This window comes from Camellia sinensis, chromosome 1, assembly GCF_055761805.1.
Source record: "Camellia sinensis isolate YWXY chromosome 1, ASM5576180v1, whole genome shotgun sequence".
Classification (NCBI taxonomy): Eukaryota; Viridiplantae; Streptophyta; class Magnoliopsida; order Ericales; family Theaceae; genus Camellia; species Camellia sinensis.
In genome coordinates this window covers 247641775-247669413 of record NC_138961.1, presented here as the reverse complement: position 1 = coordinate 247669413, position 27639 = coordinate 247641775, and the positions used below count along the sequence as shown (strand labels likewise).

Sequence of the window (27639 nt, the reverse complement as noted above, 5' to 3'; positions counted from 1 at the left end):
GGTCATCACAATATTAATTTTTTATTGTATACATGTTAAAAAAAAAAACCTTGGGCTATCCAGAATGAACACGTTCACTGGTCTACCCAGAGTTCAAGCGTCGAACCCACCTTTCAACTTTACCATCATCCAACCACCTTGGTGCACTCGCTTAAGTCACCAGCTAACGCTACGCAGCTCGGCAATTATTAGATGTCTCAATCACACCTTATATTCAAACATTATGGGTTGTTTTTAAATAATGTGCGAGGGGTTCACGATTTTGCTACTACCAATGTTGAAATTTTACACTATCTCTTTTCTAATGAGATTATGAACGATGTGGGATTGAGTTATGATTCTACTACAACCAGTGTTTAAACTCTACATTATCTCTTTTCTAATTAGAAAATTTAGTGGAACTGGGGTTCATTTTTAATGAACTTTTTTCAAAAAATTTCAAAAAACTTTGCGTTTTAGAGTCTACTCAACTACATGGACCAAATAAGTTATAAAAAAATGAAAATCAATTCATTAAAAATAAAAGTGAAAATAAGTTGGTGATGTTTTAGATCATTCTACACTCGATGCACAAAAAATATAAAATCTTTGACACAAATTTAAAAAATATAATATTCAAAAGAAAAAGAAAAAGAGTTTTTTTGGTTAGTTGCCAAACCCACCAAATGTTATTGATTGAAATAGAAAAAATCATCATTTTTATGTTTTGTAATCATCACCAAGGACTGATCCACAGGGTGCGAAAGTATATATTTAGATTTTCAAATTTTCAAGATCCGTCCATGATCATAACAACACTAATTTATTTATTTTATACATGAAAAATAAAAGCCCGTCCTTGATAATCACAATATTATTTTTTTTTTAATTTTCTATTACAAAAAGAAATGAAAAAAGAAGTGGTTGTCCAATGACTTAAACTAAAGCTATAGCCAGAGAACCTACAGGTTCACTGTCTAGCCTAAGTTCAACTAGGCCGGGCACAACTCACAGGTTCACTGGTCTAGCTTGAGTTCAACTAAGCTGGCCACAACCTGCAGGGTTCAACTAAGAACCTAGAGGTTTACTCGGTCTAGCCTGAGTTCAACCAAGCTAGCTAGAACCTAGTGGTTTAATCGTTTTAGCCTAAGTTCAACTAGGCTAGCTAGAACCTACAGGTTCACTGGTCTAGCCTGAGTTCAAGCGTTGAAGCCAACTATCAACTTTACCATCATCCAACCACTTTGGTGCCCTCGCTTGAGTCGTAAGCTAATGCTACTTAGCTTGGCAATTATTAGATGTCTCAATCACCCCTTATATTCAGACATTTTGCGTTGCTTTTAAACGATGTGGGATAAGTTTACAATTATACTACTACCAATATTTAAACTTTACACTATCTCTTTTCTAATTAGATTATGAACGATGTGGGATAGATTTTTAACCCTCACAGAACATTGGTTATCTATCAAAGGTAGCATTGTTGTCTGGGAACTGCTCACCAGACCCAACAAGTTATGTTAACTGATGACAACAATATTATTACAGCATACATTTTCTAGAAAAAAAAAAAGAAGACCCTAGCCTTGAGGTTTTCCTGTGTAATACTTGGGCTTCAAGGCCTTGGTTGTTTGTCGAGTTTGAAATATATCTCCCTCCCGTTCTTTTTCCTTCTGCAACCGTAATTGGATAGTAATTTTTGAGTTCTATATGTATTACTATCTCTTTTTTTATGATTTCAGCCTTCTGTCAGAGAGCAGCACAATGCAGGGTACAAACATAAGGTATTATTGTATAGGCACATGTCTATTTTTTCTTAGAAGTGTAGATCACATCATTATGTTTCTTACACATTTAATCTATAAAGGCAAATGTCAGAACCTATTATCAGCAATTTGAGGCGCAACAAAATCAAAGTTTGATCCACCAAAAGATCCAGGAACATCTTGGGCAAACTACTGCATACCAGCAAGTTGGTGCTGCTTACAATGCACTGAGGCCCCGTGTGCCTATTCTTCCCACTCCAATGATGCCAATGGCAGGGAACACCCAGTTACCTGTCAATTCACCATTAATCCCTGGAGCTAGGCCACCAGTCTTGCCAAGACCACTTCCAGGTAGGATGTGTGTTTAACACTTCTTCATTGACACCCAACTTATGTGTTAATTTTGTCCTAATTATTGGTGGATGCAGTGACTTGTGTGTGGATGCATTTGCAAAAAAAAATTTGCATCTAAACCCGCAAATTTGTTGGTATTTAATTTCATCACTACCTGCGTGCTTATAATTTATTTTCACTGTAGACTAGGCTGGCATGTAAGGGTATTGCCGTGTTCATGGTGTGGATTTACGCTTCAGGTGAATATTTATGTCAGGGATCGGACCATTTGTTTAGGTCCAACCATGAACATATTTATATACGTATCTGTGTACTTATTCCTTGACACCTATATAAATTTCTTGCTAATACTTTGGTGTGTGCAGGGTCTTTTTGTCTATGCATTTTCCTCAGATTTTTGTGATACTTAATTGTACTACCCGTGGTATGCTTATAGTTCAGTCATTGTCATTGGTTACAACACTCGCATGCTGGGAGCCTAGCAATGTAATATGGTTTGGACTGTTGATCAACATTAGTGAAACATTATGTTTAGGACTAGCCATATAGTTTTGTTTGGGTTTCATGAAATTCCTAGTTAGAATTACAAGTCATTTTATGCAGTAGCAGAAAACTAAAATGTCTTTCTTGCATAGATTCTAATTACTGTTATCATTCAGTGGTTTTGTACCAAGGGTATTTATTTAGATGAAAAAGCACACTATCTTCTTAAGTTCGCTTTGGATAAGTGGATTTCAAATAAAGGAATTTTAGTTGAATTTTATAAAATTATAAGAAGATTGGCTATTGAAGGTAGATTGATAACTCTGAAGTGGATGATTGAATAAAGGTATGGGACATGTATTTTATTAAGATTCTTGTACAGGTAGAATTTTTTATGAAAGGATTTTAAATAATTATTTTCAGCAAATTATTTGAAATTCATCAATATAAAGCCTTTTAAATCCATTCTTAATGTCTAAATATAAAACATTACACTGAATTGAAGACTATACTCCTCAAATTATTGATGCCTAATCTTTTCATTTCAAATCTATAAATTCAAAGGCAACCTTAATAGATACATTGGATTGCCTTCCCTCAATAGTGAGAAACGTGCTGTGTATAATTTTGACAACTGTAGTTTTCCACCCCCCCTCCCCCCACTTTGTGATGGCATTCCTAGGTGAACTTCTGGGGCTCTCCATTTAATGGGGCTGTTTGGTGCACAACTTCTACTTAGTTGAAAGTTGATAATAAGAAAATAGAAGCTAAAAACCTCTTCCCTGCGTCTTGGTAATCAATTTTTTTAGCTTATTTGAGCTACTTCTACCTTAAAAGCTATAAACAAAAGCTGTACCAAACACCATGGCTCATATTTCCAAAATAGAAAAAGCTATAAGCAGCTCCATGAGCTGTGGTAACGAGAATAATCTTCCCCTTCGAGAAGAATCAAAAAGAAAAATGGGAAGTGTTCAATTGGAACATGAAAACGTGACTAAATTGATCCTAGTTGCTCTTCGGGACAGAGTGGAAGAAAGGAGGAAATTCTCAAATGTGGAAAAGGATCCAATGACTTAGAAAGAATTGAACGAGGAGCCAATGAGGTGAAAATCTGATTCACTGTTCTGTAGAGTGGCACCAAACGGCCCCAATGTATTATCTATCCTGTTTCCCTAAGGATATTCTGTATCTGATCACTGTTTATGTTATCAGGTTATATGTCTGCACCAGTGATGCCACCAATGGTGGGGCCACCTGCTGCCGCTGCTGCTTTGCCTGGTCAAATTACCAACCTCCCAAGGCCTCCACCAATGGGTGCTCCATCAGCAGTTCCAGGGACCACTATGACTCCTGCTAGTGTTTCCACCTCAATGGTTACCCCGGCTATGTATCAGGCGGCTAATTCAGCGACACCTACAAGTGGAGGTTTTGATAGTTTCAACATGAGTGCTCAAGCTCCAGAGGCTGATCATTAGTATGGTACTAGGTTTTTGTTTTTAAATCTTGTAGAATTTTTTTTTTGATCGGCAAAAAAACTTTATTGATGGAAAGGAAAATTTACATCAATAAAGAGGAGCTTGGAGCTAAAACAAGCTCCAACCTCCTAGTTGGTGAGAAACCAACGCACAAAGAAAAGAACAAAAGCATGGAGAAAAAAAAATAGACAGATCAGACAGCCCTTCCAAGAGTGGAGAGCAGCTGCCACTCCGAGAGGTGGATGACTGCTGGAAGTTATGCACCAGATCAGAGAAGCAACCAGCAGAGTGCCTCCACAACCCCATCACAGCAAGCACTCCAAAGCAGAGGTCCCAGTTTAAACACTGCAAACCACCACCCAGGGCATTTCCAAGACACCATGCAAAGCAGACCAGTACTCAAACAGAACAGCACCAACAGAAATGCACCCAAGCACTCAAGCAACCCAGCACACCAGCACTCAAACAGACCTTTCTCTTGAAAATCCTTATCAGTTTTTACAAACCCTGCAACCAAAGCCCCTGGCAATGCTGCAACCCACTCATCTCTGTTGAGATCTGATGGAATAGCAGCCAAAACATTATTCAATAGATTCTCCTTGGGGTATATAGCAGCAGCAGACCCATTGTGTCCATCAAATATCACCAGCAACCAGCATCCATTCCAGCAGCCCTTCAAGCAATCCACGCCCCAATTTTGTTTAATCCATCACAAATAGAACAGCAGGTCCAGATGAACTGACTCACCCAAATGATATTTGACTCCATCTCAACCAGCCCAATTGCATCAGAAGTGGAAGTTGAGCTGTAACTGGTGGGATGAGGTGCCTCAGATGCATCACAATTGGAATGCTATTGACTGTGTAATTGCAGCAGTACATTGTTTATGGGACATGACAAATTGTGTAAGGAAATCTGGCCATCTCAAAATAGTAAGAAATCACTGCATTTTTTCTAAAAGCATTTTAGGCCATTAATTACAACCATTTATCTCTAAAAAAATTATCTTGTTTCATTTCCTGCGCTAGTGACAACATGCATTTGGTATGCATTTCATTGCTGGATCTGTTTGGATTGTTTGTGTCTTAAGGTTCTGGGGTAATGTATGCTGATTTGTTTCTCAAATGGGTAGCACATTGACTCTACTCCTTTAGGGGATCATGATCATCAGGCTGCTTCAACTTTTTCCTCCCCACTGTCTTTTCCTTTTTCGCAGATGAAAAAATATCATCAATAGATATCCAAGTCAACAGAACTCTGGTTGTGTTTTAGAGATTGATTCCCTTTTGAGCGGGAAGTTGGCTTTACAGTTGCCGAAGTTACAGAGCTTGTGAGGAAAAAAAGAAAAAGAAAAAGAAAAAGAAAATCTTTTGGGTATGTAGTTAAGAGGTACTTGTTGGAGAATGTCAACAGAACTCTGGCGCCTGTTTGGTAACCATTCCGTTTTTAGTTTTCAGTTTATATTTACAAAAACTTAAAAAACTATCATAAAAATTTGTTTGATAATATTTTTGGTTTATAAATGGTTGTCTCAGTTTATAAATTTCAGGAAAAAACGTAAACTCCAAAAATGAGTTTACGTTTTCAATTTTCTATTTTTTTTTCAAATAATTTTTTTTTTCATATAATTTTTTTTTCAATTAATTTTTTTAAAACAATTTTTTTTCAATTAATATTTTTTTCAAATATTTTTTCCCAATTAAATTTTTTTTCAATTATTTTTTTTCATTTTTTTTCAAATAATTTTTTTTAATTAATTTTTTTTTAGATATTTTTTTTTTCAATGATTTTCTTTTCAATTAATTTTTTTTCCAATTAATTTTTTTTTTCAATTATTTTTTTTAATTAATTTTTTTCAATTATAATGTGTGTGATCCCATTGTGATAAATAATAAAAATAAATATAAATATTTTAGGCCTGAACAAACATATTTTTTAGTTTATGTTTTTAAAATTTTTTAAACATTTTGTTCAAACCAAACGCGTTTGTAATTTATGTTTTTTTAAAAATAAATAAAAACCAGTTTATAAAATTTTGATAGACATAAACCAAAAACGTAAACTAATTAATTTTATTTTAATTTTCTAATTTAACATTGAATTATGTTGATGAATATTGTAGTTTTTCCATGCCATCTGTTCTATGCATCTAGTGCTAAGACATTTAGAGCATAAAGTGTCTTGGCCTTTTGTTTTGTTTTGTTTTGTACGTTCGTTTGTTTTAACATATGAATTTTGACTATACAAGAATGGCAACAATCAAAAGAATGAGTTTGTTATTTTGTTGTTTCTCTGTTTTTTGCTTTTTGGTTTTTGGGTGTCTCATAATTGTGAATGGTATTGATATGTTATTGTCATGACTGTTGTTTTTACAGGAACTAGAGTGCGAACCAGAAACATTACTTACTGTGCAAGTCCAGTGTTCGATTTTGTGATTCTTGGCCATGAGTAATTCAGTATGCAATGTGCTAGGCATGTTTGTCAGTGTGCTAATTCCAGGAAAATAGTTTTGTATTTAGATCATGGAAACCAATTTAGGTCTCTGGCAGAAAGAATCTTCATTGGGCGAATGAACTCCAATAGAATATGAATTGCTTCCTTGATCAGGTATTATGTCGTTTGAAACATATGGTCAAAGGTATTATGTTGTTTGAAACATATGGTCAAATGAATTGTAGAATGCAAGGGTTTATAAGAGAATATTTAGGCATTTTGTTGATATGTCTGAACTCAAACCTTTATTATGTTTCTATGCTGAACTTGTTGGTTGGGATGGTTGGTCTTGTATTAACACTCTTGCAGTCAAACATGTTTTACCTTGTATCTTGGTTCGAAATCATATTGATTTGGCCTTGATTCAACAAACTGTGAATTATGTAATTACATCTACTTTTCTAGATTTAGAGTCCACTTTGCTTTTTAAATATTTTAACTTCGTGCTGAATGTATTTATTCCAGACTTTTACAACTTGAATCTAAATATACCCCACTTTTTGCTAAATGTAGATGCTAATGATTGCAGTTTGGTTAACTTCTCATAGTTTTGAAAGGATTTTTTTTCCTCTATGTAAAAGAGTAGTAATTTTGATGTTGGACTCATGTTGGTTACTATTGACTGAGTGCAGAAAGCAATTGTTTCGTTGCTCGGGAAAGTGAGTTTTACAATATGTTTGAAGCTTGGAAAAAAATTAATTGTAAGCGATTCTGTTTCTCTAGGCAAAAATACACAAATTTATTAGAATAAGATTTAAAAGGACCTGAGAACAAATGATATCTTGGGGAGTGACGTTTTTGAAGTGCTCAAGCTTTTCCTTAGGAGCTGCAAACTCATTACAGAACTGCAAGAGGACGATATATAATTATGGTCATGTTGCCTTAACAGGGTGTCAAAAAACTGACGTCTCATACAAGGCCTTATTCACCTATTTATAAACTCAATATTAAATTCAAAAAAAAAGTTAGGGGATTGTATCTTCAAAAATTAATTACAAATTCATAAGGATATTTATAATTTTATTTTTAAATGTTTATAAAATTTATAACTAATTTTAAAATAAATTTTCAAATATTCACTGATGTGAAATTATTCATTATTCACCAGATTAATGGGTAGACAATATGCAAACCTTTGATTTACAAAAAGTGTTAATATAGCACATCCTTAAAGATGAGACTATGTTCTCAAGTCCATACCCAGCTGAAACCCGACTGAGATAATCCAGATAATCCAAATGAGGAGATGGATATAATTGACTTCTCTCCATTTTTAAAACAGTGATATTAAACAAATTAATAAATTTTATAAAAAAAATTCGACTAATTGACGACATATTAATGAAGTGGATCCTAATGTAACATTTTACATTAGTTAATACAAATATTTATAAAATTTATTAATTTATATAACATTTTTCTTTTAGGACAGGCTTGACCATTTCTAAAATGAATTCAACCATCCAATTCGATATTGTGCAGGATCACGTGAATTATTTTGATAAGCTTCATTTATTTTCTAAGTCAAAATTGTATTTATCCAATTTTTCATAGAAATGAGTCACAAAAATTTGCGAATGCATTACAAAATAAATATGATGCAAACCGTGCGATTGTGATTGTTAAATTTATAATCTCATATTTATTTGAATAATTCACACACATGGGCTTAAAGAATAAATATAATTGATTATTGTTGGTGTATTTTAATATTTGTTATTTACTATTTATTTGAGACTCATGACTTATTACATAGTTCATGAATGATGAGTCACTGAGAGTAATGGACATTATCGAGTTAGTACTTATCAAGATAAAGAATCTGGCGTTGACTAAAAAAAAGTATAAGAGATTCATATATTTATCTATGTTATTGACTTTGGATGTAATTTATAATATATAGATTAAATACACAACACAAGAAGCAAGTAGAAGAGGTTGATGGAGTTTTGAATTCATCAATTGGCCTAAATCATATTTCAAAACTTGATTTTATCTTGAATATTTTATATTTTTAAATTTTTTTTGGGAACTTATATTTTTAAATTTGTTTGAACAAACAATTATCAAAATAGACCACTTAGACAATCCCACAAAACTTATCATTGAATCTGACCATGCTTTTCTAGCCAAAAAAAGCAGCTCATTACTAAAGTGACATTATTTTGACTAAATTAACACGATATGAAAAATTCAATTATAAAATTGATATAATCAAATCATCAACTTGATACAAGAGACAAACTAATACGAATGTGTCTATTCGGATAGTTGTAGATTTAAAATACATGAATTTAACATTAACTATTCAAGAAATCTAACTTAAATTTAGATTTCATAATTTATCAATAAATTTAGGCTTGCTTTAGCTCTAAATCAGAACTATAACAACAAATCCATGAACTGAATTGTAAAATATAATTAATCTATTTTGAAAATAAAATCCAATTGTATATTGAAAAAATCAAATCAAGTCATGATTTGATTTGAATCGAACTGATTTATAATTTTTTTAATTTATTTTTTATTCATCTAGAAAAAAAAATAGAAGAAGGCCATGCAAATATTTTTTTTGGGATCGCATAGGGATGTTTAGAAAGTTGGGTTGGAGGTTAAAATAGTTAATAAAAATAAAATATATCAAAAAAATTAATAAGATAAAATATTATATTTAAATTATAATTATTTTTTTTTCTTTCACAGCTATCAAATTAACTAAAAAAAAAAAAAACTTATCATCCAAAATTTAAACCAGATTAAAATAATCAAAAAATTAAACAGTCAATTAAAATAATCTATTCCTAAACATGATTTGCATAAAAAAATAAAAAAAAATTGTTTGGTTAATAAATTTTTAAAATACAACTCAAAACTCAATACTCAATTTTCTCTCTTCTCTATCCTTCTTTTTATTTTATTTTTTATCTTTTATTATTAATAAATCAATTATCCATTTTTTCCCCTCTCATCTATTCATTCTCTCACATTTTACACATCAATTAATTAAATTTTCTCTTACATTCATCTATTTAACTAAAATAAAAATAAAAATAAATTATAAATCAGCTCAAAATTATTTTTAAAATTTAAAACCAAACAAATTTTCAATTTTCAATTTTTTTTTTCAATAACTTATTTTTTAAAATATAAGTTAAACCAAAGGAGAGTGTTTTTTTTTTTGGGGGAACAAGCAAAGTTCGGTCATGACTATCACTCTCTCTCTCTCCCTGAACTCCAACCGCGTCACCATGGATCTTCTACAGTCATACGCAGACACCGAACAGAGTGGCGAGGGTAAATGCTTAAAAATTGAAGAGTTGCAGTAATGAGTTTATTTGGTTAGTTGCTAAACCCACCAAATGTTATTGATTGAAATAGAAAAAATCATCAATTTTATGTTTTGTAATCATCACCAAGGACCGATCCACAGGGTGCAAAAGAATATTTAGATTTTCAAATTTTCAAGATCCATCCATGATCATAACAATACTAATTTATTTATTTTATACATGAAAAATAAAAGTCCATCCTTGATAATCACAATATTATTATTTTTATTTTCTATTACAAAAAAAAAAGAAAAAAAAAAGTGGTTGTCCAATGACTTAAACTAAAGCTATAGCTATATAGTGATCCCGGGTTTGCCCTTGTTGAACAGTGATCCGGACATGTGTCCGTGGATGTTGGTAGTTGATTATTATCTTGTTTACATCCTTTTTACTTTGTATTTGGGTTATAGGATGTGTTGAGCAGGTTTGTTACAGGTTGGTTGAGTTTAGAAACCAAAACTAGTTGCCCTGATTTTTACCTGTCCGCTCGAGCGGGGGTTTTGGCGCTCGAGCGGGAATTGCACCCATCCAGTATTTCCTGTGCAGCGTTGGATGCTCGAGCGTGGAGTTGGCCGCTCGAGCGGAGTTGTGTGAGTGCCGCTCGAGCGGGGAGTTGGAAGCTCGAGCGGAGACCTGGTTCTGTAAAAAGTTCTGGGAGTGTGCATCCGCCGCTCGAGCGGGATTGTTGGCGCTCGAGCGAGAGTCTGTGAGTGACGCTCGAGCGGGGTGTTTGACGCTCGAGCGGGTCGACTGGGTTTAAGTTCCGTGTTTTGACTTTTCAAATCACTTTTTCCCTTTCTCTTCTCTCTCCTACTTTTCCAAAAACACCATTGTTGAGCCTCTCACTCTAGAACTCAACCTTCTCTCTAGGTTTTGATCTAGTAGGAGTGATTTGCTCATCTTTGGCCTTTACAAAAAAGTTGTTGATCGTCAAGGGCTATATTTTAATCTGAAAATTTCGGGATTTGGAGCACGTTGGGTTTTGTCATCTTCTCCTTTGGGGCTCCGAATTTGAGGTAGGGATATCCTACTCCTCTCTATGGATTTTGTCTTTAAATTTTAGTATTTTGAGATGTTGGGGTTGGTTTGGTAATTTGGTGAAAGTTTGGGGCTTTTGTGTTATTTTACAAAAGTTGGGGTTTTATTTATAATAAACCTAGATGTATGCTTGGTATAGAGAAATGGAATAAATGTTGAATCATTGATGAAGATGGGACCTAAGGGTTGTAATGGTAATTATGGAAATGACCTAATTACATTGTTTGATTAATTGAGATAATTAATTGTGAGAAATGAGGAAATGAAATGAGATTGCGGAGATTGGGAATGTAAAGGGTTAAAGGGTGTAGTTGAATTATTTATCGCTCACCGAAATGAAATGTTGATTGAATATCCATTTGTGCATTTATTTTCTGTTTAGAAATAACTGCTTGGGGCTATCGGTGGAGGATAGTCGTGATTGTTGTAGACAATGCATGATGATTAGGCAAACGGAAACTAATCAATGGAATGTGTCATGAAATTTGACGGTTTATAGAATACATTAACTGTATGTATTGAGTGATTGTATATAGAACCAATGTGTTTGTATACGTTGTGTGTAGAGGAGGAGATGGGGGATGTACTCCGCGGTTTAGGGGAAGATAGGGGATGTACCTCTAAACCGGATAGTGTTGGGAGAAGATAAGGGATGAACTCCGTAGATACAGCTCTTATGCTTGTCTAGAGAAGTGAAGATAGAGCTTATATGCTTATCTTTGTGAAGTATAGATATAGCTAATATGCTTATCTGTGAATGCGGGATATTGTTGTTATACATATCTGTTGAGAATGTGGATATAGCTAATATGCTTATCTGTGAATGTGAGATATTGTTGTTATACATATCTGTTGGGTTAATGATAGAGCTAACATGCTTATCGGTTAAAAACAAAAAGGGAAAATGGAAAGTAACTTGGACTCGTAAGTCGTATGACATAAATTTGAGATTTATGTGAATGTATCAGTGTTGGCCATCTATCAATTGCTAATCTTTTAGTCATTGTTCATGGTTGGTTTAGTGTATTTCTACTGGGTTGTGGCTCACCCTATATGGGAATATCATTTTCAGGTACAGGTAGCATGCCACCTCCAAGGACATAGCTTGGGAGGCTAGTGGCGGACATACTTTTGTCGTTTTATTTTTGATGTATTACATGTAAATTCAAGCCAAGGGCTAAATATGTAAATGAGTTAGTACTCTTTTGTTGTAACCAAGTGTTAACTTGGAAAGCTGTAAGCCCATAGGGCATTTGCTTTTGTTGTTAACATGTAATACTTTTGTAATGAAACTCTGATGAATAGAAGAATGTGGTTATTTCATATGTTAATGAATGTCTTTGTTGATGGGTTTATTGTTTTTATTTTGAGGGCGTTACAAGCTAGAACCTAGAGGTTTACTCGGTCTAGCCTGAGTTCAACCAAGCTACCTAGAACCTAGTGGTTTAATCGTTTTAGCCTGAGTTCAACTAAGCTAGGTAGAACCTACAGGTTCGCTGGTCTAGCCAGAGTTCAAGCGTTAAAGCCATCTATCAACTTTACCATCATCCAAACACTTTGGTGCCCTCGCTTGAGTCATAAGCTAACGCTACATAGCTCGGCAATTATTAGATGTCTCAATCACCCCTTATATTCAAACATTATGCGTTGTTTTTAAATGATGTGGGATAAGTTTACAATTATACTACTACGAATATTTAAATTTTACACTATCTCTTTTCTAATTAGATTATGAACGATGTGGGATATATTTACGATTCTACTACTACAAATATTTAAACTTTACACTATCTTTTTTCTAATGATATTATGTTTCCTTCTCTTCCGTAGTAGCCGCCATCGTCCGCCACCATCACCGAACCGTCTTTTGTCTTCCCCACCTACAAGGACCAACCGCCATCCCCTCTCTCCCTTCCCTTTCTTTGTCCTAGCCAGCCACATAGAAAAATTTAAAAATGCTCTCATCTTAGTAAATCATTTTGGAAATCAACAAAAATAGATGATGAATTTTGATTGAGAAGTTTATGTTGGTTACTATTGACTGAGCACAGAAAGCAATTGTTTCGTTGCTGGGGAAACTGAGTTTTGCAATATGTTTGAAGCTTGGAAAAAAATTAATTGTAAGCGATTCTATTTCCCTAGGCAAAAATACGCAAATTTATTAGAATAAGATTTAAAAGGATCTGAGAACAAATGATGTCTTGGGGAGTGACGTTTTTGAAGTGCTCAAGCTTTTCCTTGGGAACAACAAACTCATTACACAAATTTATCAAAATAATTAAAGTATGCATATAACAAGCTTTTGAATTACATTTACTCTCATGTTAAGTATTCACATACACGGTACAGATCCCTTCTCCGAATCTGGAGGATCAGATCTGTAGACTCCTTGAGCTCTTGGTTGGAAGAAGTTTCAATTTTTTTTATTGTCGAGTCGTCTAGCTACAATTTTTAGCAAATGGATTACACAATAGCTTAAGAAATACAACCCAACCATATCAAATTGGAGGTTTTTTTTTATATTAAAAGATTATCAAACCTTCCAGTATTCAGCCGGATCCTGAATGCTTGTTGCAAATCCAAAATAACCATTTGTTTTTGGCAGTGCATCTACAAGCATGAGTTCTCTTGCCTGGAAAAGCAATGTGTCAGATTCATTGCACTTAATGTTCAGATGTATACAATGAAACGAAATTTCAGAGCTACATAGTATGCACTTGTTGGTTTATATATAATATTTTTGTATTTTGCCAAAAAATTTCGTTTTACTTTTCCAAAGATAAACACATATGCATTCATGAGAATAGTTTGGTCTTTTTAAATTGGTATAAAGATTCTCTAACTTTTTTCAAAAAAAATTTTTTGGTGCAACCCAAATATTAAATTTTTTTCAGCCAAAAAAATGACATCCCATACAAAACCTTATTCACCTATTTATAAACTCAATATTAAATTCAAAAAAAAGTTAAGGGATTGTATCTTCAAAAATTAATTACAAATTCATAAAGATATTTATAATTTTATTTTTTAATGTTTATAAAATTTAAGATAAATTACAAATACACTCCTGATGTTTGATTAAAATACGAATCGCCCCCTGTAATTTTGGAAATTACATTCCACCCCCTGAGGTTTCGAATTTCATAACAAATCGCCTCTTTTATTAATAAATTATCAACTCAATTAACAGTTTTTAATGATGTTATAAATATGTTTCAATTAATAATTTAGGTAATTTTATTATTGTATAGGAGTGCAAATATGAATTTTATTTTTTTAGTTAATTCTGGTAAATAAAAAATACTAATAATGAGGTATTTGTAATTTTTCAAATTATAGGGGGCAATCTGTACTTCAAGCAAACCTCAAGGGGTATATTTGTAATTTATCCTAAAATTTATAACTAATTTAAAAATAATTTTTCTAATATTCACTGATGTGAAGTTATTCACTATTCACCGGATTAATGGGTAGACAATATGCAAACCTTTGATTTACAAAAAGTGTTAATATAGCACATCCTTAAAGATGAGACTGTGTTCTCAAGTCCATACCTAGCTGAAACCCGACTGAAATAATTGAAATAAGTAGATGGATATGATTGACTTCTCTTCAATTTTAAAAGAGTGATATTAAACAAATTAATAAATTTTATAAAACAAATTCGACTAATTGATGACATATTAATGAAGTGGATCCTAATGTAACATTTTACATTAGTTAATACAAATATTTATAAAATTTATTAATTTATATAACATTTTTCTTTTAGGACAGGCTTGACCATTTCTAAAATGAATTCAACCATCCAATTCGATATTGTGCAGGATCACGTGAATTATTTTGATAAGCTTCATTTATTTTCTAAGTCAAAATTGTATTTATCCAATTTTTCATAGAAATGAGTCACAAAAATTTGCGAATGCATTACAAAATAAATATGATGCAAACCGTGCGATTGTGATTGTTAAATTTATAATCTCATATTTATTTGAATAATTCACACACATGGGCTTAAAGAATAAATATAATTGATTATTGTTGGTGTATTTTAATATTTGTTATTTACTATTTATTTGAGACTCATGACTTATTGCATAGTCCATGAATGATGAGTTAGTGAGAGTAATGCACATTATCGAGTTAATACTTATCAAGATAAAGAATCTCACGTTGACTAAAAAAAAGTGGAAGAGATTCATATATTTATTTATATTATTGACTCTGGATGTAATTTATAATATATAGATTAAATACACAACACAAGAAGCAAGTAAAAGAGGTTGATGGAGTTTTGAATTCATCAATTGGCCTAAATCATATTTCAAAACTTGATTTTATCTTAAATATTTTATATTTTTAAATTTTTTTTGGGAACTTATATTTTTAAATTTGTTTGAACAAACAATTATCAAAATAAACCACTTAGTAGGACTGCAAACGAATCGAACTGTTCATAAACAAGTTCGAGTTCGGCTCGTTAAAATTTGTTCAAACTCAACTCAATTAATAGCTCAATTAATAAACGAGCCGAGCTCGTGCTTAAATTTCAAGCTCGATTAATAAACAAACCGAGCTCGAACTTAATATTGCTTGACCCGAATAAACTCGCGAGCTCAAAAATATAAATATTAATTTTATATTTTTATATTTTAAAAATATATATATATATATATATATATTTTAAAAGTATATATATATATATATATATTTTATATATTATATATTATAATAAATATTAACATATTATATTACATTTATTTTAAATTAAAATATTTTAACTGGTCCATCAATGATATTGATATCTTATTATTTTAATATAAAAAATATTCAAAGATTGCCTTTGCTTTTTTTTGGTTGATTAGTGTGCCAACAATTCACCACTTTATAAGCATTTGGACACAAAAGTGTTTCCTCTCTCAGCGATGTGGGACTTACAGAGTGGACGAAAATGTTGTGCCAAACGACGTTGTTTGGTGCGTTTGTTGGAAGTCCCACATCGATTACAAAATACATTTTAAGGTGGACAAACTTCTATCTAAGTGCAAGTGCAAAGGGTTAGCTTATTGGCTTCCATGGTTCTTTCTTAGCTTAACAAGCCATTAGCAGTCGAGCTCAAGTTATATGAATTTCAAACGAGCCGAGGTTTAGATATTGTAGCTCTTTTGGAGCTCGAGCCGAGCTCGAACACTTTGTAAATAAGTTGAAGCACTTTGTAAATAAGTTGGGCGGCTTGTTTGCAGTCCTACCACTTAGACATTGAATCTGACCATGCTTTTCTAGCCAAAAAAATGCAACTAATATACCCTCGATGTGTTCTTGCCTCCAATGTTTATGGAGTAAGACTTTGAAATTGCATATTTCCAAAATTTTGCACATTCTAGCTTCCTTTGGCCCCAATTTTCTTTGATCATTTTTTTATCAAATTATATATGTAATTTCTGTAATTTATTTATTGTGTCAATTTGATCACTGTAATTTTAGTTGTATCAGTTTTATTATTAAATTTTTTGTAATATAATAAATTAATTAGAAATGAAAACTAAAATACTTTTCTCAATAAATTTAGATTTCATAATTTATCAATAAATTTAGGCTTGCTTTAGCTCTAAATTAGAACTATAACAACAAATCCATGAATTGAATTGTAAAATATAATTCATCAATTTTAAAAATAAAATCCAATTGTATATTGAAAAAATCAAATCAAGTTATGATTTGGTTTGAGTTGAACTGATTTATAATTTTTTAAATTTATTTTTTATTCATCTAGAAAAAAATAGAAGAAGGCCATGCAAATATTTTTTTTGGGATCGCATAGGGATGTTTAGAAAGTTGGGTTGGAGGTTAAAATAGTTAATAAAAATAAAATATATTAAAATAATTAATAAGATAAAATATTACATTTAAATTATAATTTTTTTTTTCTTTCACAGCTATCAAATCAACTAAAAAAAAAACTTATCATCCAAAATTTAAGCCAGATTAAAATAATCAAAAAAATTAAAAAGTCAATTAAAATAATCTATTCCTAAACATGATTTGGATAAAAAAAAAAATTTGTTTAGTTAATAAATTTTTAAAATACAACTCAAAAATCAATTTTCTCTCTTCTCTATCCTTCTTTTTATTTTTTTTATCTTTTATTATTAATAAATCAATTAACCATTTTTTTCCCTCTCATCTATTCGTTTTCTCACATTTTACACATCAATTAATCAAATTTCTCTTACATTCATTTATTCAACTAAAAAAATAAATAAATTATAAATCAGCTCAAAATTATTTTTAAAATTTATAACCAAACAAATTTTTAATTTTCAAATTTTTCTTCAGTAACTTATATTTTAAAATATAAGTTAAACCAAAGGACAATGTTTTTTTTGGGGATCGAACAAGCAATGTTCGTTCATGACTATCTCTCTATCTCCCAGAGCTCCAACCGCGTCACCATGGATCTTCAACGGTCATACGCAGACACCGAACAGAGTGGCGAGGGTAAATGCTTAAAAATTGAAGAGTTGCAGTAATGAGTTTTTTTGGTTAGGTGCCAAACCGTGCGATCATTTAGTTCTTGATTGTCTTTGTTTTGCTTTATCATATTACCTGCACATTCATCATTAAAAGGTGCTGTACTGGTGCTACCCAACTATAATACCTGCCTTTCCACATGTAGGAGCTGAAATTAAATAGTGATTACTGTTGGATACGGCATAAAAGGTTGGCATTTGTTGGGAAGGTCTCTTGTAGGTCATAAACTTACACTGCATACCCAGGGTTTAGTCTTTATTGGGGTTTGAATGCATACTCCTAATTACTCTGGTCCAATGAATTGTGAAAATGAGATCAAACCCATGATCTGAATAATGTCATTGAAACTTGGGAGGGAATATGCTTAATCATTTTGAACTTCGCAGCCTAAATGGACAATACAATTTCAGTTATTTGGCTTTTTATGAAAATATTTTCAGATGTTGGAATGGAAACTGAAATGTACTTTTGAAATTTGCAATTTCTTCTTGCACTCGCATGATGCTCGTCTACATCATCACTTTTTAACTTGTGGAAAGGTAAATATGTGTGTCATGCCGAACTCCACTTGTGTTTGACTTCATTTTTCCCATTGCTTAATGGAAGATTTTGACCATGGAGGAGCCTGCAGCCCCCCCCCCCCCCTCTCTCTCTCTCTCCATGTACATTTGCACACAAATATTTTTGTATTCATGTACTTTGTGGTACGTGTTGCCGCTATTGCTTGTCAGTTCTGTTATCACTGTGAATGCTAATATCTTTCGTCTCTGGCTTGCAGGGACTAGTCTTCTCAAATTCGAATGGTACACATATTTGTTGAGCAACTTGTTGCCTACTTGGACTGGAGTGTCCAGATTGTATACTTGAAATGCTATTGTGAGATGGGTTTCTCTGGTTGAAGTTAAATGCCTCTTCTTGCTCATTGATCTGAAGTATTGAGAATCGTCAAATCTTATGAAGCCGGGTGGACTTAGCTGCTCTCCCAAATCTATCTTGCTTGTGAGGCTGGAAATTGGCATCCATCTGTATTATTATAATTTTCTTAAAATTTTGTTTTTTCCGCCTTTTTTGTTGTAAGGAGCTTTCGGTAGTAAAATGTTTACGGTAAAAAGTCCTTTTGAGAAGGACTCACTTTTCCTAATTTTTGTGATAATCTGTGTATGTCTTTCATTTGTTAAGTTGGGATATGTTGTATAGATTTGGAACTTGTATTGTATAGAATACGTAGATTATTGGATCTGTTGGAGACGACGAAGCACTTTTGGGTGTTGCGTTGGTAGAGCCGAGGCGAGGCGGGACTTGGGAGGGAAGTTCTTGCTGGGCAGTGACCTTGCAGGATATTGGTGTATATCATAGGGACGCCGTATACCAGACGAAATCTCCAAGACATGCACACATGCGGTTTTCGGGAACTTGGTCAGTTTCATCTTTCCCCCCAGTTGTATGCATATCAAGCATTTCTTGTATTAAATTAAACCACATCATTTATATGTTGTTCATGTTAACTTATTGGAAGGTTTTAGTTTGGGTTCTTCTGATTCTTTAACAGTAACTTGTAGTTGTACACAGAAGAAATAGAACAAGGTCTTAGTTTGTTGCTATAGATAAGACAAAAAAAATTGTTAAATCATGCTAATATATGGAATGGAAATGATAATATTGTTAAATCATGCACATTGTTCTGTTTTATGGAAATTTGGTGTCAGTTGGTTCTGGATCTGCATGTAAAGGGTTTTCTTATGTTTGCTATTATAAGTTTGGCATTTCTTTAAAATGTGAGTATGTAATTGTATTGCTTCTGAATATAAAGATTAGGAATTTGAAGACAATGGGAGGGTACTTCTTTTCCTTTCATTTCCATGATGAGAAAACTAGTCATGATGTGTTCATAAATGGTTGACTACCAATAGTTAAACTTTACACTATCTTTTTTCTAATGAGATTATGTTTCTTCTCTTCCGTAGTAGCCGCCATCGTCCGCCACCATCACCGAACCGTCTTTTGTCTTCCCCACCTACAAGGACCAACCGCCATCCCCTCTCTCCCTTTCCTTTCTCTGGTAAGAAATCTAATCCTTCACTCAACACGACTAATTCTTATACCATAGTTCGTTAATGTGTTTATATACCACGTGGTTATGTTACATACTTATGTCACATTGTCTTTTTGTTTAAGTAAAATTGCTTCAAATCCCTTATGTGGTGTGGTTCCATTTTTCAAGCACTAAATTACTTTGCAAAATAATGTGCTGAAGTAGGTATATCAAATGTGAAAAATGATGTCTTGATTGTTAAAGTATTTACAACATAGCTGCTAAAATCAAATCATAACAGATTGAAATGGCTGATAAGTGACATGGTATTTTATAACTATTATGGCTGCACATTTTGTTCTTATTAATAAATTTCCTTCACGTCATTTCAGTCTTAGAATGCATTGTGATAATGGAGTAGACGTGGCTAATCAATCGGAACTGCAGGGTTCCCATCCAAATTAATTAGTTTTATTGGGAAGCAGATATCCAAACTTGAAAAAAATTTATTGGAAAGCGGATAGCCAAACTTCACATAAGACTTAAAACTCAACAAAAACTTGATTGCCAAGCTGCAAAGTGGCCTTTTATGAATTCCTTTTTTATTTTTATTTGTATTTTTTCAATATGTTTGAATCTTGAATTTGTGGAGGGAAAGGAAAAGAGAAGGAAAAAAAATGAAGTGAAAGGTGCTAAATTCTTTTCTTTTGTATGGTTGGGTTAGAAAAATGAAAAGAAAATGAATAGGTTTTTCTTTTTCTTTATTTTTTATTTTAGGTTGTTAATAAGTTTACGATTATACTACTACCAATATTTAAATTTTACACTATCTATTTTCTAATGAGATTATGTTTCCTTCTCTCTCGTAAACACCATCAACCGACACCATCACCAAATCCTCTCTGGTCGAAGCTTTTAAATGTTTATTTTGCTTGGAATATATTTTGAATTATTTTAAAGGTAGGTAGTAATGCAAGTGTAGAAAAAAAAAAAAAACCACATTAGAGTGGTAAATTTAAAAATTTGTAATTATTTTTTCAAAATACTATTGAGTTGTAATTTTTCGTAAAGAAAATTTAGTGGAACTGGGGTAAGTATTTGGATTTTTTTTTTTTTTGTTTCATTTGTACTAGAGGTTTTTAAAAATAAAATTACAAAACTTTGCATTTTAGCATCTACTCGATTGTATAGACCAAATAAGTAATAAAATTAAAATGAAAATAATTGACTAAAAAAAAAGTGAAAATAAGTTGGTGATGTTTTTTGATCATTCTACAATAGATACACAAAAAATGTAATAATATAGTGGCAAATTAAAAAAAAATAATTACATCGAAAAAAAAAAAAAAAAGATAGAGTTTTTAGTTGGCTTGGAAAATGCCACCAAATTTTATTTTTAAAGAGAAAAAACCATTATTTTTATGTTGAACATTATCACCAAGGATAGATCCAAAGGGTGCGATAGTATATTTAGATTTTCAAATTTCGGGGATCCATCCTTGATCATAGCGATATTAATTTATTTATTTTATACATGAAAAAAATCCATCCTTGGTCATCACAATATTAATTTTTTAATGTATACATGTTAAAAAAAAAAAACCTTGGGCTAGCCAGAACGAACACGTTCACTGGTCTACCCAGAGTTCAAGCGTCGAACCCACCTTTCAACTTTACCATCATCCAACCACCTTGGGGCACTCGCTTAAGTCACCAGCTAACGCTACTCAGCTCGGCAATTATTAGATGTCTCAATCACACCTTATATTCAAACATTATGGGTTGTTTTTAAACAATGTGCGAGGGGTTCACGATTTTGCTACTACCAATGTTGAAATTTTACACTATCTCTTTTCTAATGAGATTATGAACGATGTGGGATTGAGTTATGATTCTACTACAACCAGTGTTTAAACTCTACACCATCTCTTTTCTAATTAGAAAATTTAGTGGAATTGGGGTTCATTTTTAATGTACTTTTTTCAAAAAAATTCAAAAAACTTTGCGTTTTAGAGTCTAGTTGACTACATGGACCAAATAAGTTATAAAAAAATGAAAAAACAATTTATTAAAAATAAAAGTGAAAATAAGTTGGTGATGTTTTTAGATCATTCTACACTCGATGCACAAAAAATGTAAAATCTTTAACACAAATTTAAAAAATATAATATTCAAAAGAAAAAGAAAAAGAGTTTTTTTGGTTAGTTGCCAAACCCACCAAATGTTATTGATTGAAATAGAAAAAATCATCATTTTTATGTTTTGTAATCATCACCAAGGACTGATCCACAGGGTGCGAAAGTATATATTTAGATTTTCAAATTTTCAAGATCCGTCCATGATCATAGCAACACTAATTTATTTATTTTATACATGAAAAATAAAAGCCCGTCCTTGATAATCACAATATAATTTTTTTTAATATTCTATTACAAAAAAAGAAAAGAAAAAAGAAGTGGTTGTCCGATGACTTAAACTAAAGCTATAGCCAGAGAACCTACAGGTTCACCGTCTAGCCTAAGTTCAACTAGGCCGGGCACAACTCACAGGTTCACTGGTCTAGCTTGAGTTCAACTAAGCTGGCCACAACCTACAGGGTTCAACTAAGCTAGCTAGAACCTAGAGGTTTACTCGGTCTAGCCTGAGTTCAACCAAGCTAGCTAGAACCTAGTGGTTTAATCGTTTTAGCCTAAGTTCAACTAAGCTAGCTAGAACCTACAGGTTCACTGGTCTAGCCTGAGTTCAAGCGTTGAAGCCAACTATCAACTTTACCATCATCCAACCACTTTGGTGCCCTCGCTTGAGTCGTAAGCTAACGCTACTTAGCTCGGCAATTATTAGATGCCTCAATCACCCCTTATATTCAGACATTTTGCGTTGCTTTTAAACGATGTGGGATAAGTTTACCAATATTTAAACTTTACACTATCTCTCTTCTAATTAGATTATGAACGATGTGGGATAGATTTATGATTCTACTACTACCAATATTTAAACTTTACACTATCTTTTTTCTAATGAGATTATGTTTCCTTCTCTTCTGTAGTAGCCGCCATCGTCCGCCACCATCACTGAACCGTCTTTTGTCTTCCCCACCTACAAGGACCAACCACCATCCCCTCTCTCCCTTTCCTTTCTCTGGTAAGAAATCTAATCCTTCACTCAACATGACTAATTCTTATACCATAGTTTGTTAATGTGTTTATATACCACATGGTTATGTTACATACTTATGTCACATTGTCTTTTTGTTTAAGTAAAATTGCTTCAAATCCCTTATGTGGTGTGGTTCCATTTTTCAAGCACTAAATTACTTTGGAAAAAAAATGAAGTGAAAGGTGCTAAATTCTTTTCTTTTGTATGGTTGGGTTAGAAAAATGAAAAGAAAATGAATAGGTTTTTCTTTTTCTTTATTTTTTATTTTTTATTTTAGGTTGTTAATAAGTTTACGATTATACTACTACCAATATTTAAACTTTACACTATCTATTTTCTAATGAGATTATGTTTCCTTCTCTCCCGTAACCACCATCAACCGCCACCATCACCAAATCCTCTCTGCTCAAAGCTTTTAAATGTTTATTTTGCTTGGAATATATTTTGAATTATTTTAAAGGTAGGTAGTAATGCAAGTGTAGAAAAAAAAAAAAAACCACATTAGAGTGGTAAATTTAAAAATTTGTAATTAGTTTTTCAAAATACTATTGAGTTGTAATTTTTCGTAAAGAAAATTTAGTGGAACTGGGGTAAGTATTTGGATTTTTTTTTTTTTTTTTTCATTTGTACTAGAGGTTTTTAAAAATAAAATTACAAAACTTTGCATTTTAGCGTCTACTCGATTGTATAGACCAAATAAGTTATAAAATTAAAATGGAAAATAATTGACTAAAAAAAAAGTGAAAATAAGTTGGTGATGTTTTTAGATCATTCTACACTAGATACACAAAAAATGTAAAATTTTAGAGGCAAATTAAAAAAATAATAATAACATTCAAAAAAAAAAAAAAAAGATAGAGTTTTTAGTTGGTTTGCCAAAAGCCACCAAATTTTATTGATTGAAATAGAAAAAACCATTATTTTTATGTTGAACATCATCACCAAGGATAGATCCAAAGAGTGGGATAGTATATTTAGATTTTCAAATTTCGGGGATCCATCCTTGATCATAACGATATTAATTTATTTATTTTATACTTGAAAAAAATCCATCCTTGGTCATCACAATATTAATTTTTTATTGTATACATGTAAAAAAAAAAACCCTGGGCTAGCCAAAACGAACATGTTCACTGGTCTACCCAGAGTTCAAGCGTCGAACCCACCTTTCAACTTTACCATCATCCAACCACCTTGGTGCACTCGCTTAAGTCACCAGCTAACGCTACTCAGCTCGGCAAATATTAGATGTCTCAATCACACCTTATATTCAAACATTATGGGTTGTTTTTAAACAATGTGCGAGAGGTTCACGATTTTGCTACTACCAATGTTGAAATTTTACACTATCTCTTTTCTAATGAGATTATGAACGATGTGGGATTGAGTTATGATTCTACTACAACCAGTGTTTAAACTCTACACTATCCCTTTTCTAATTAGAAAATTTAGTGGAACTGGGATTCATTTTTAATGAACTTTTTTCAAAAAATTTCAAAAAACTTTGCGTTTTAGAGTCTAGTTGACTACATGGACCAAATAAGTTATAAAAAAATGAAAAGCAATTCATTAAAAATAAAAGTGAAAATAAGTTGGTGATGTTTTTAGATCATTCTACACTCGATGCACAAAAAATGTAAAATCTTTAACACAAATTTAAAAAATATAATATTCAAAAGAAAAAGAAAAAAGAGTTTTTTTGGTTAGTTGCAAACCCACCAAATGTTATTGATTGAAATAGAAAAAATCATCATTTTTATGTTTTGTAATCATCACCAAGGACTGATCCACAGGGTGCGAAAGTATATATTTAGATTTTCAAATTTTCAAGATCCGTCCATGATCATAGCAACACTAATTTATTTATTTTATACATAAAAAATAAAAGCCCGTCCTTGATAATCACAATATAATTTTTTTTAATATTCTATTACAAAAAAAAAAAAAGAAAAAAGAAGTGGTTGTCCGATGACTTAAACTAAAGCTATAGCCAGAGAACCTACAGGTTCACCGTCTAGCCTAAGTTCAACTAGGCCGGGCACAACTCACAGTTGGTTCACTGGTCTAGCTTGAGTTCAACTAAGCTGGCCACAACCTACAGGGTTCAACTAAGCTAGCTAGAACCTAGAGGTTTACTCGGTCTAGCCTGAGTTCAACCAAGCTAGCTAGAACCTAGTGGTTTAATCGTTTTAGCCTAAGTTCAACTAAGCTAGCTAGAACCTACAGGTTCACTGGTCTAGCCTGAGTTCAAGCGTTGAAGCCAACTATCAACTTTACCATCATCCAACCACTTTGGTGCCCTCGCTTGAGTCGTAAGCTAACGCTACTTAGCTCGGCAATTATTAGATGCCTCAATCACCCCTTATATTCAGACATTTTGCGTTGCTTTTAAACGATGTGGGATAAGTTTACAATTATACTACTACCAATATTTAAACTTTACACTATCTCTTTTCTAATTAAATTATGAACGATGTGGGATAGATTTTTAACCCTCACAGAACATTGGTTATCTATCAAAGGTAGCATTGTTGTCTGGGAACTGCTCACCAGACCCAACAAGTTATGTTAACTGATGACAACAATATTATTACAGCATACATTTTCTAGAAAAAAAATAGAAGACCCTAGCCTTGAGGTTTTGCTGTGTAATACTTGGGCTTCAAGGCCTTGGTTGTTTGTCGTGTTTGAAATATATCTCCCTCCCGTTCTTTTTCCTTCTGCAACCGTAATTGGATAGTAATTTTTGAGTTCTATATGTATTACTATCTCTTTTTTTATGATTTCAGCCTTCTGTCAGAGAGCAGCACAATGCAGGGTACAAACATAAGGTATTATTGTATAGGCACATGTCTATTTTTTCTTAGAAGTGTAGATCACATCATTATGTTTCTTACACATTTAATCTATAAAGGCAAATGTCAGAACCTATTATCAGCAATTTGAGGCGCAACAAAATCAAAGTTTGATCCACCAAAAGATCCAGGAACATCTTGGGCAAACTCTGCATACCAGCAAGTTGGTGCTGCTTACAATGCACTGAGGCCCCGTGTGCCTATTCTTCCCACTCCAATGATGCCAATGGCAGGGAACACCCAGTTACCTGTCAATTCACCATTAATCCCTGGAGCTAGGCCACCAGTCTTGCCAAGACCACTTCCAGGTAGGATGTGTGTTTAACACTTCTTCATTGACACCCAACTTATGTGTTAATTTTGTCCTAATTATTGGTGGATGCAGTGACTTGTGTGTGGATACTTAATTGTACTACCAGTGGTATGCTTATAGTTCAGTCATTTTCATTGTTTACAACACTCGCATGCTGGGAGCCTAGCAATGTAATATGGTTTGGACTGTTGATCAACATTAGTGAAACATTATGTTTAGGACTAGCCATATAGTTTTGTTTGGGTTTCATGAAATTTCTAATCCTAGTTAGAATTACAAGTCATTTTATGCAGTAGCAGAAAACTAAAATGTCTTTCTTGCATAGATTCTAATTACTGTTATCATTCAGTGGTTTTGTACCAAGGGTATTTATTTAGATGAAAAAGCACACTATCTTCTTAAGTTCGCTTTGGATAAGTGGATTTCAAATAAAGGAATTTTAGTTGAATTTTATAAAATTATAAGAAGATTGGCTATTGAAGGTAGATTGATAACTCTGAAGTGGATGATTGAATAAAGGTATGGGACATGTATTTTATTAAGATTCTTGTACAGGTAGAATTTTTTATGAAAGGATTTTAAATAATTATTTTCAGCAAACTATTTGAAATTCATCAATATAAAGCCTTTTAAATCCATTCTTAATGTCTAAATATAAAACATTACACTGAATTGAAGACTATACTCCTCAAATTATTGATGCCTAATCTTTTCATTTCAAATCTATAAATTCAAAGGCAACCTTAATAGATACATTGGATTGCCTTCCCTCAATAGTGAGAAACGTGCTGTGTATAATTTTGACAACTGTAGTTTTCCACCCCCCCCACTTTGTGATGGCATTCCTAGGTGAACTTCTGGGGCTCTCCATTTAATGGGGCTGTTTGGTGCACAACTTCTACTTAGTTGAAAGTTGATAATAAGAAAATAGAAGCTAAAAACCTCTCCCCTGCGTCCTGGTAATCAATTTTTTTAGCTTATTTGAGCTACTTCTACCTTAAAAGCTATAAACAAAAGCTGTACCAAACACCATGGCTCATATTTCCAAAATAGAAAAAGCTATAAGCAGCTCCATGAGCTGTGGTAACGAGAATAATCTTCTCCTTCGAGAAGAATCAAAAAGAAAAATGGGAAGTGTTCAATTGGAACATGAAAACGTGACTAAATTGGTCCTAGTTGCTCTTCGGGACAGAGTGGAAGAAAGGAGGAGATTCTCAAATGTGGAAAAGGATCCAATGACTTAGAAAGAATTGAACGAGGAGCCAATGAGGTGAAAATCTCATTCACTGTTCTGTAGAGTGGCACCAAACGGCCCCAATGTATTATCTATCCTGTTTCCCTAAGGATATTCTGTATCTGCTCACTGTTTATGTTATCAGGTTATATGTCTGCACCAGTGATGCCACCAATGGTGGGGCCACCTGCTGCTGCTGCTGCTTTGCCTGGTCAAATTACCAACCTCCCAAGGCCTCCACCAATGGGTGCTCCATCAGCAGTTCCAGGGACCACTATGACTCCTGCTAGTGTTTCCACCTCAATGGTTACCCCGGCTATGTATCAGGCGGCTAATTCAGCGCCACCTACAAGTGGAGGTTTGATAGTTTCAACATGAGTGCTCAAGCTCCAGAGGCTGATCATTAGTATGGTACTAGGTTTTTGTTTTTAAATCTTGTAGAATTGACTGTGTAATTGCAGCAGTACATTGTTTATGGGACATGACAAATTGTGTAAGGAAATCTGGCCATCTCAAAATAGTAAGAAATCACTGCATTTTTTCTAAAAGCATTTTAGGCTATTAATTACAACCATTTATCTCTAAAAAAATTATCTTGTTT

General features: G+C 32.8%; 1 protein-coding gene, 1 long non-coding RNA gene and 1 pseudogene across 2 annotated transcripts; all 3 read left to right on the top strand.

The window, feature by feature from the left end:
• Positions 1-1404: 1404 nt before the first annotated feature.
• On the top strand, positions 1405-4437 carry LOC114323126 (U1 small nuclear ribonucleoprotein C-like). Its single transcript, XM_082922060.1, has 4 exons — positions 1405-1464; positions 1722-1763; positions 1847-2105; positions 3795-4437. The coding sequence occupies exons 1-4, from the start codon at positions 1405-1407 to the stop codon at positions 4055-4057; spliced, it is 624 nt and encodes a 207-aa protein (XP_082778186.1). The 3' UTR covers positions 4058-4437.
• Positions 4438-6286: 1849 nt separating this feature from the next.
• On the top strand, positions 6287-6872 carry LOC145790749 (uncharacterized). The gene is made up of 3 exons (XR_014329867.1): positions 6287-6328; positions 6433-6664; positions 6696-6872. It is a non-coding gene; the product is annotated as an uncharacterized LOC145790749 (long non-coding RNA).
• Positions 6873-18543: 11671 nt separating this feature from the next.
• LOC114300827 (U1 small nuclear ribonucleoprotein C-like) lies at positions 18544-27445 on the top strand (annotated as a pseudogene).
• Positions 27446-27639: the final 194 nt, after the last annotated feature.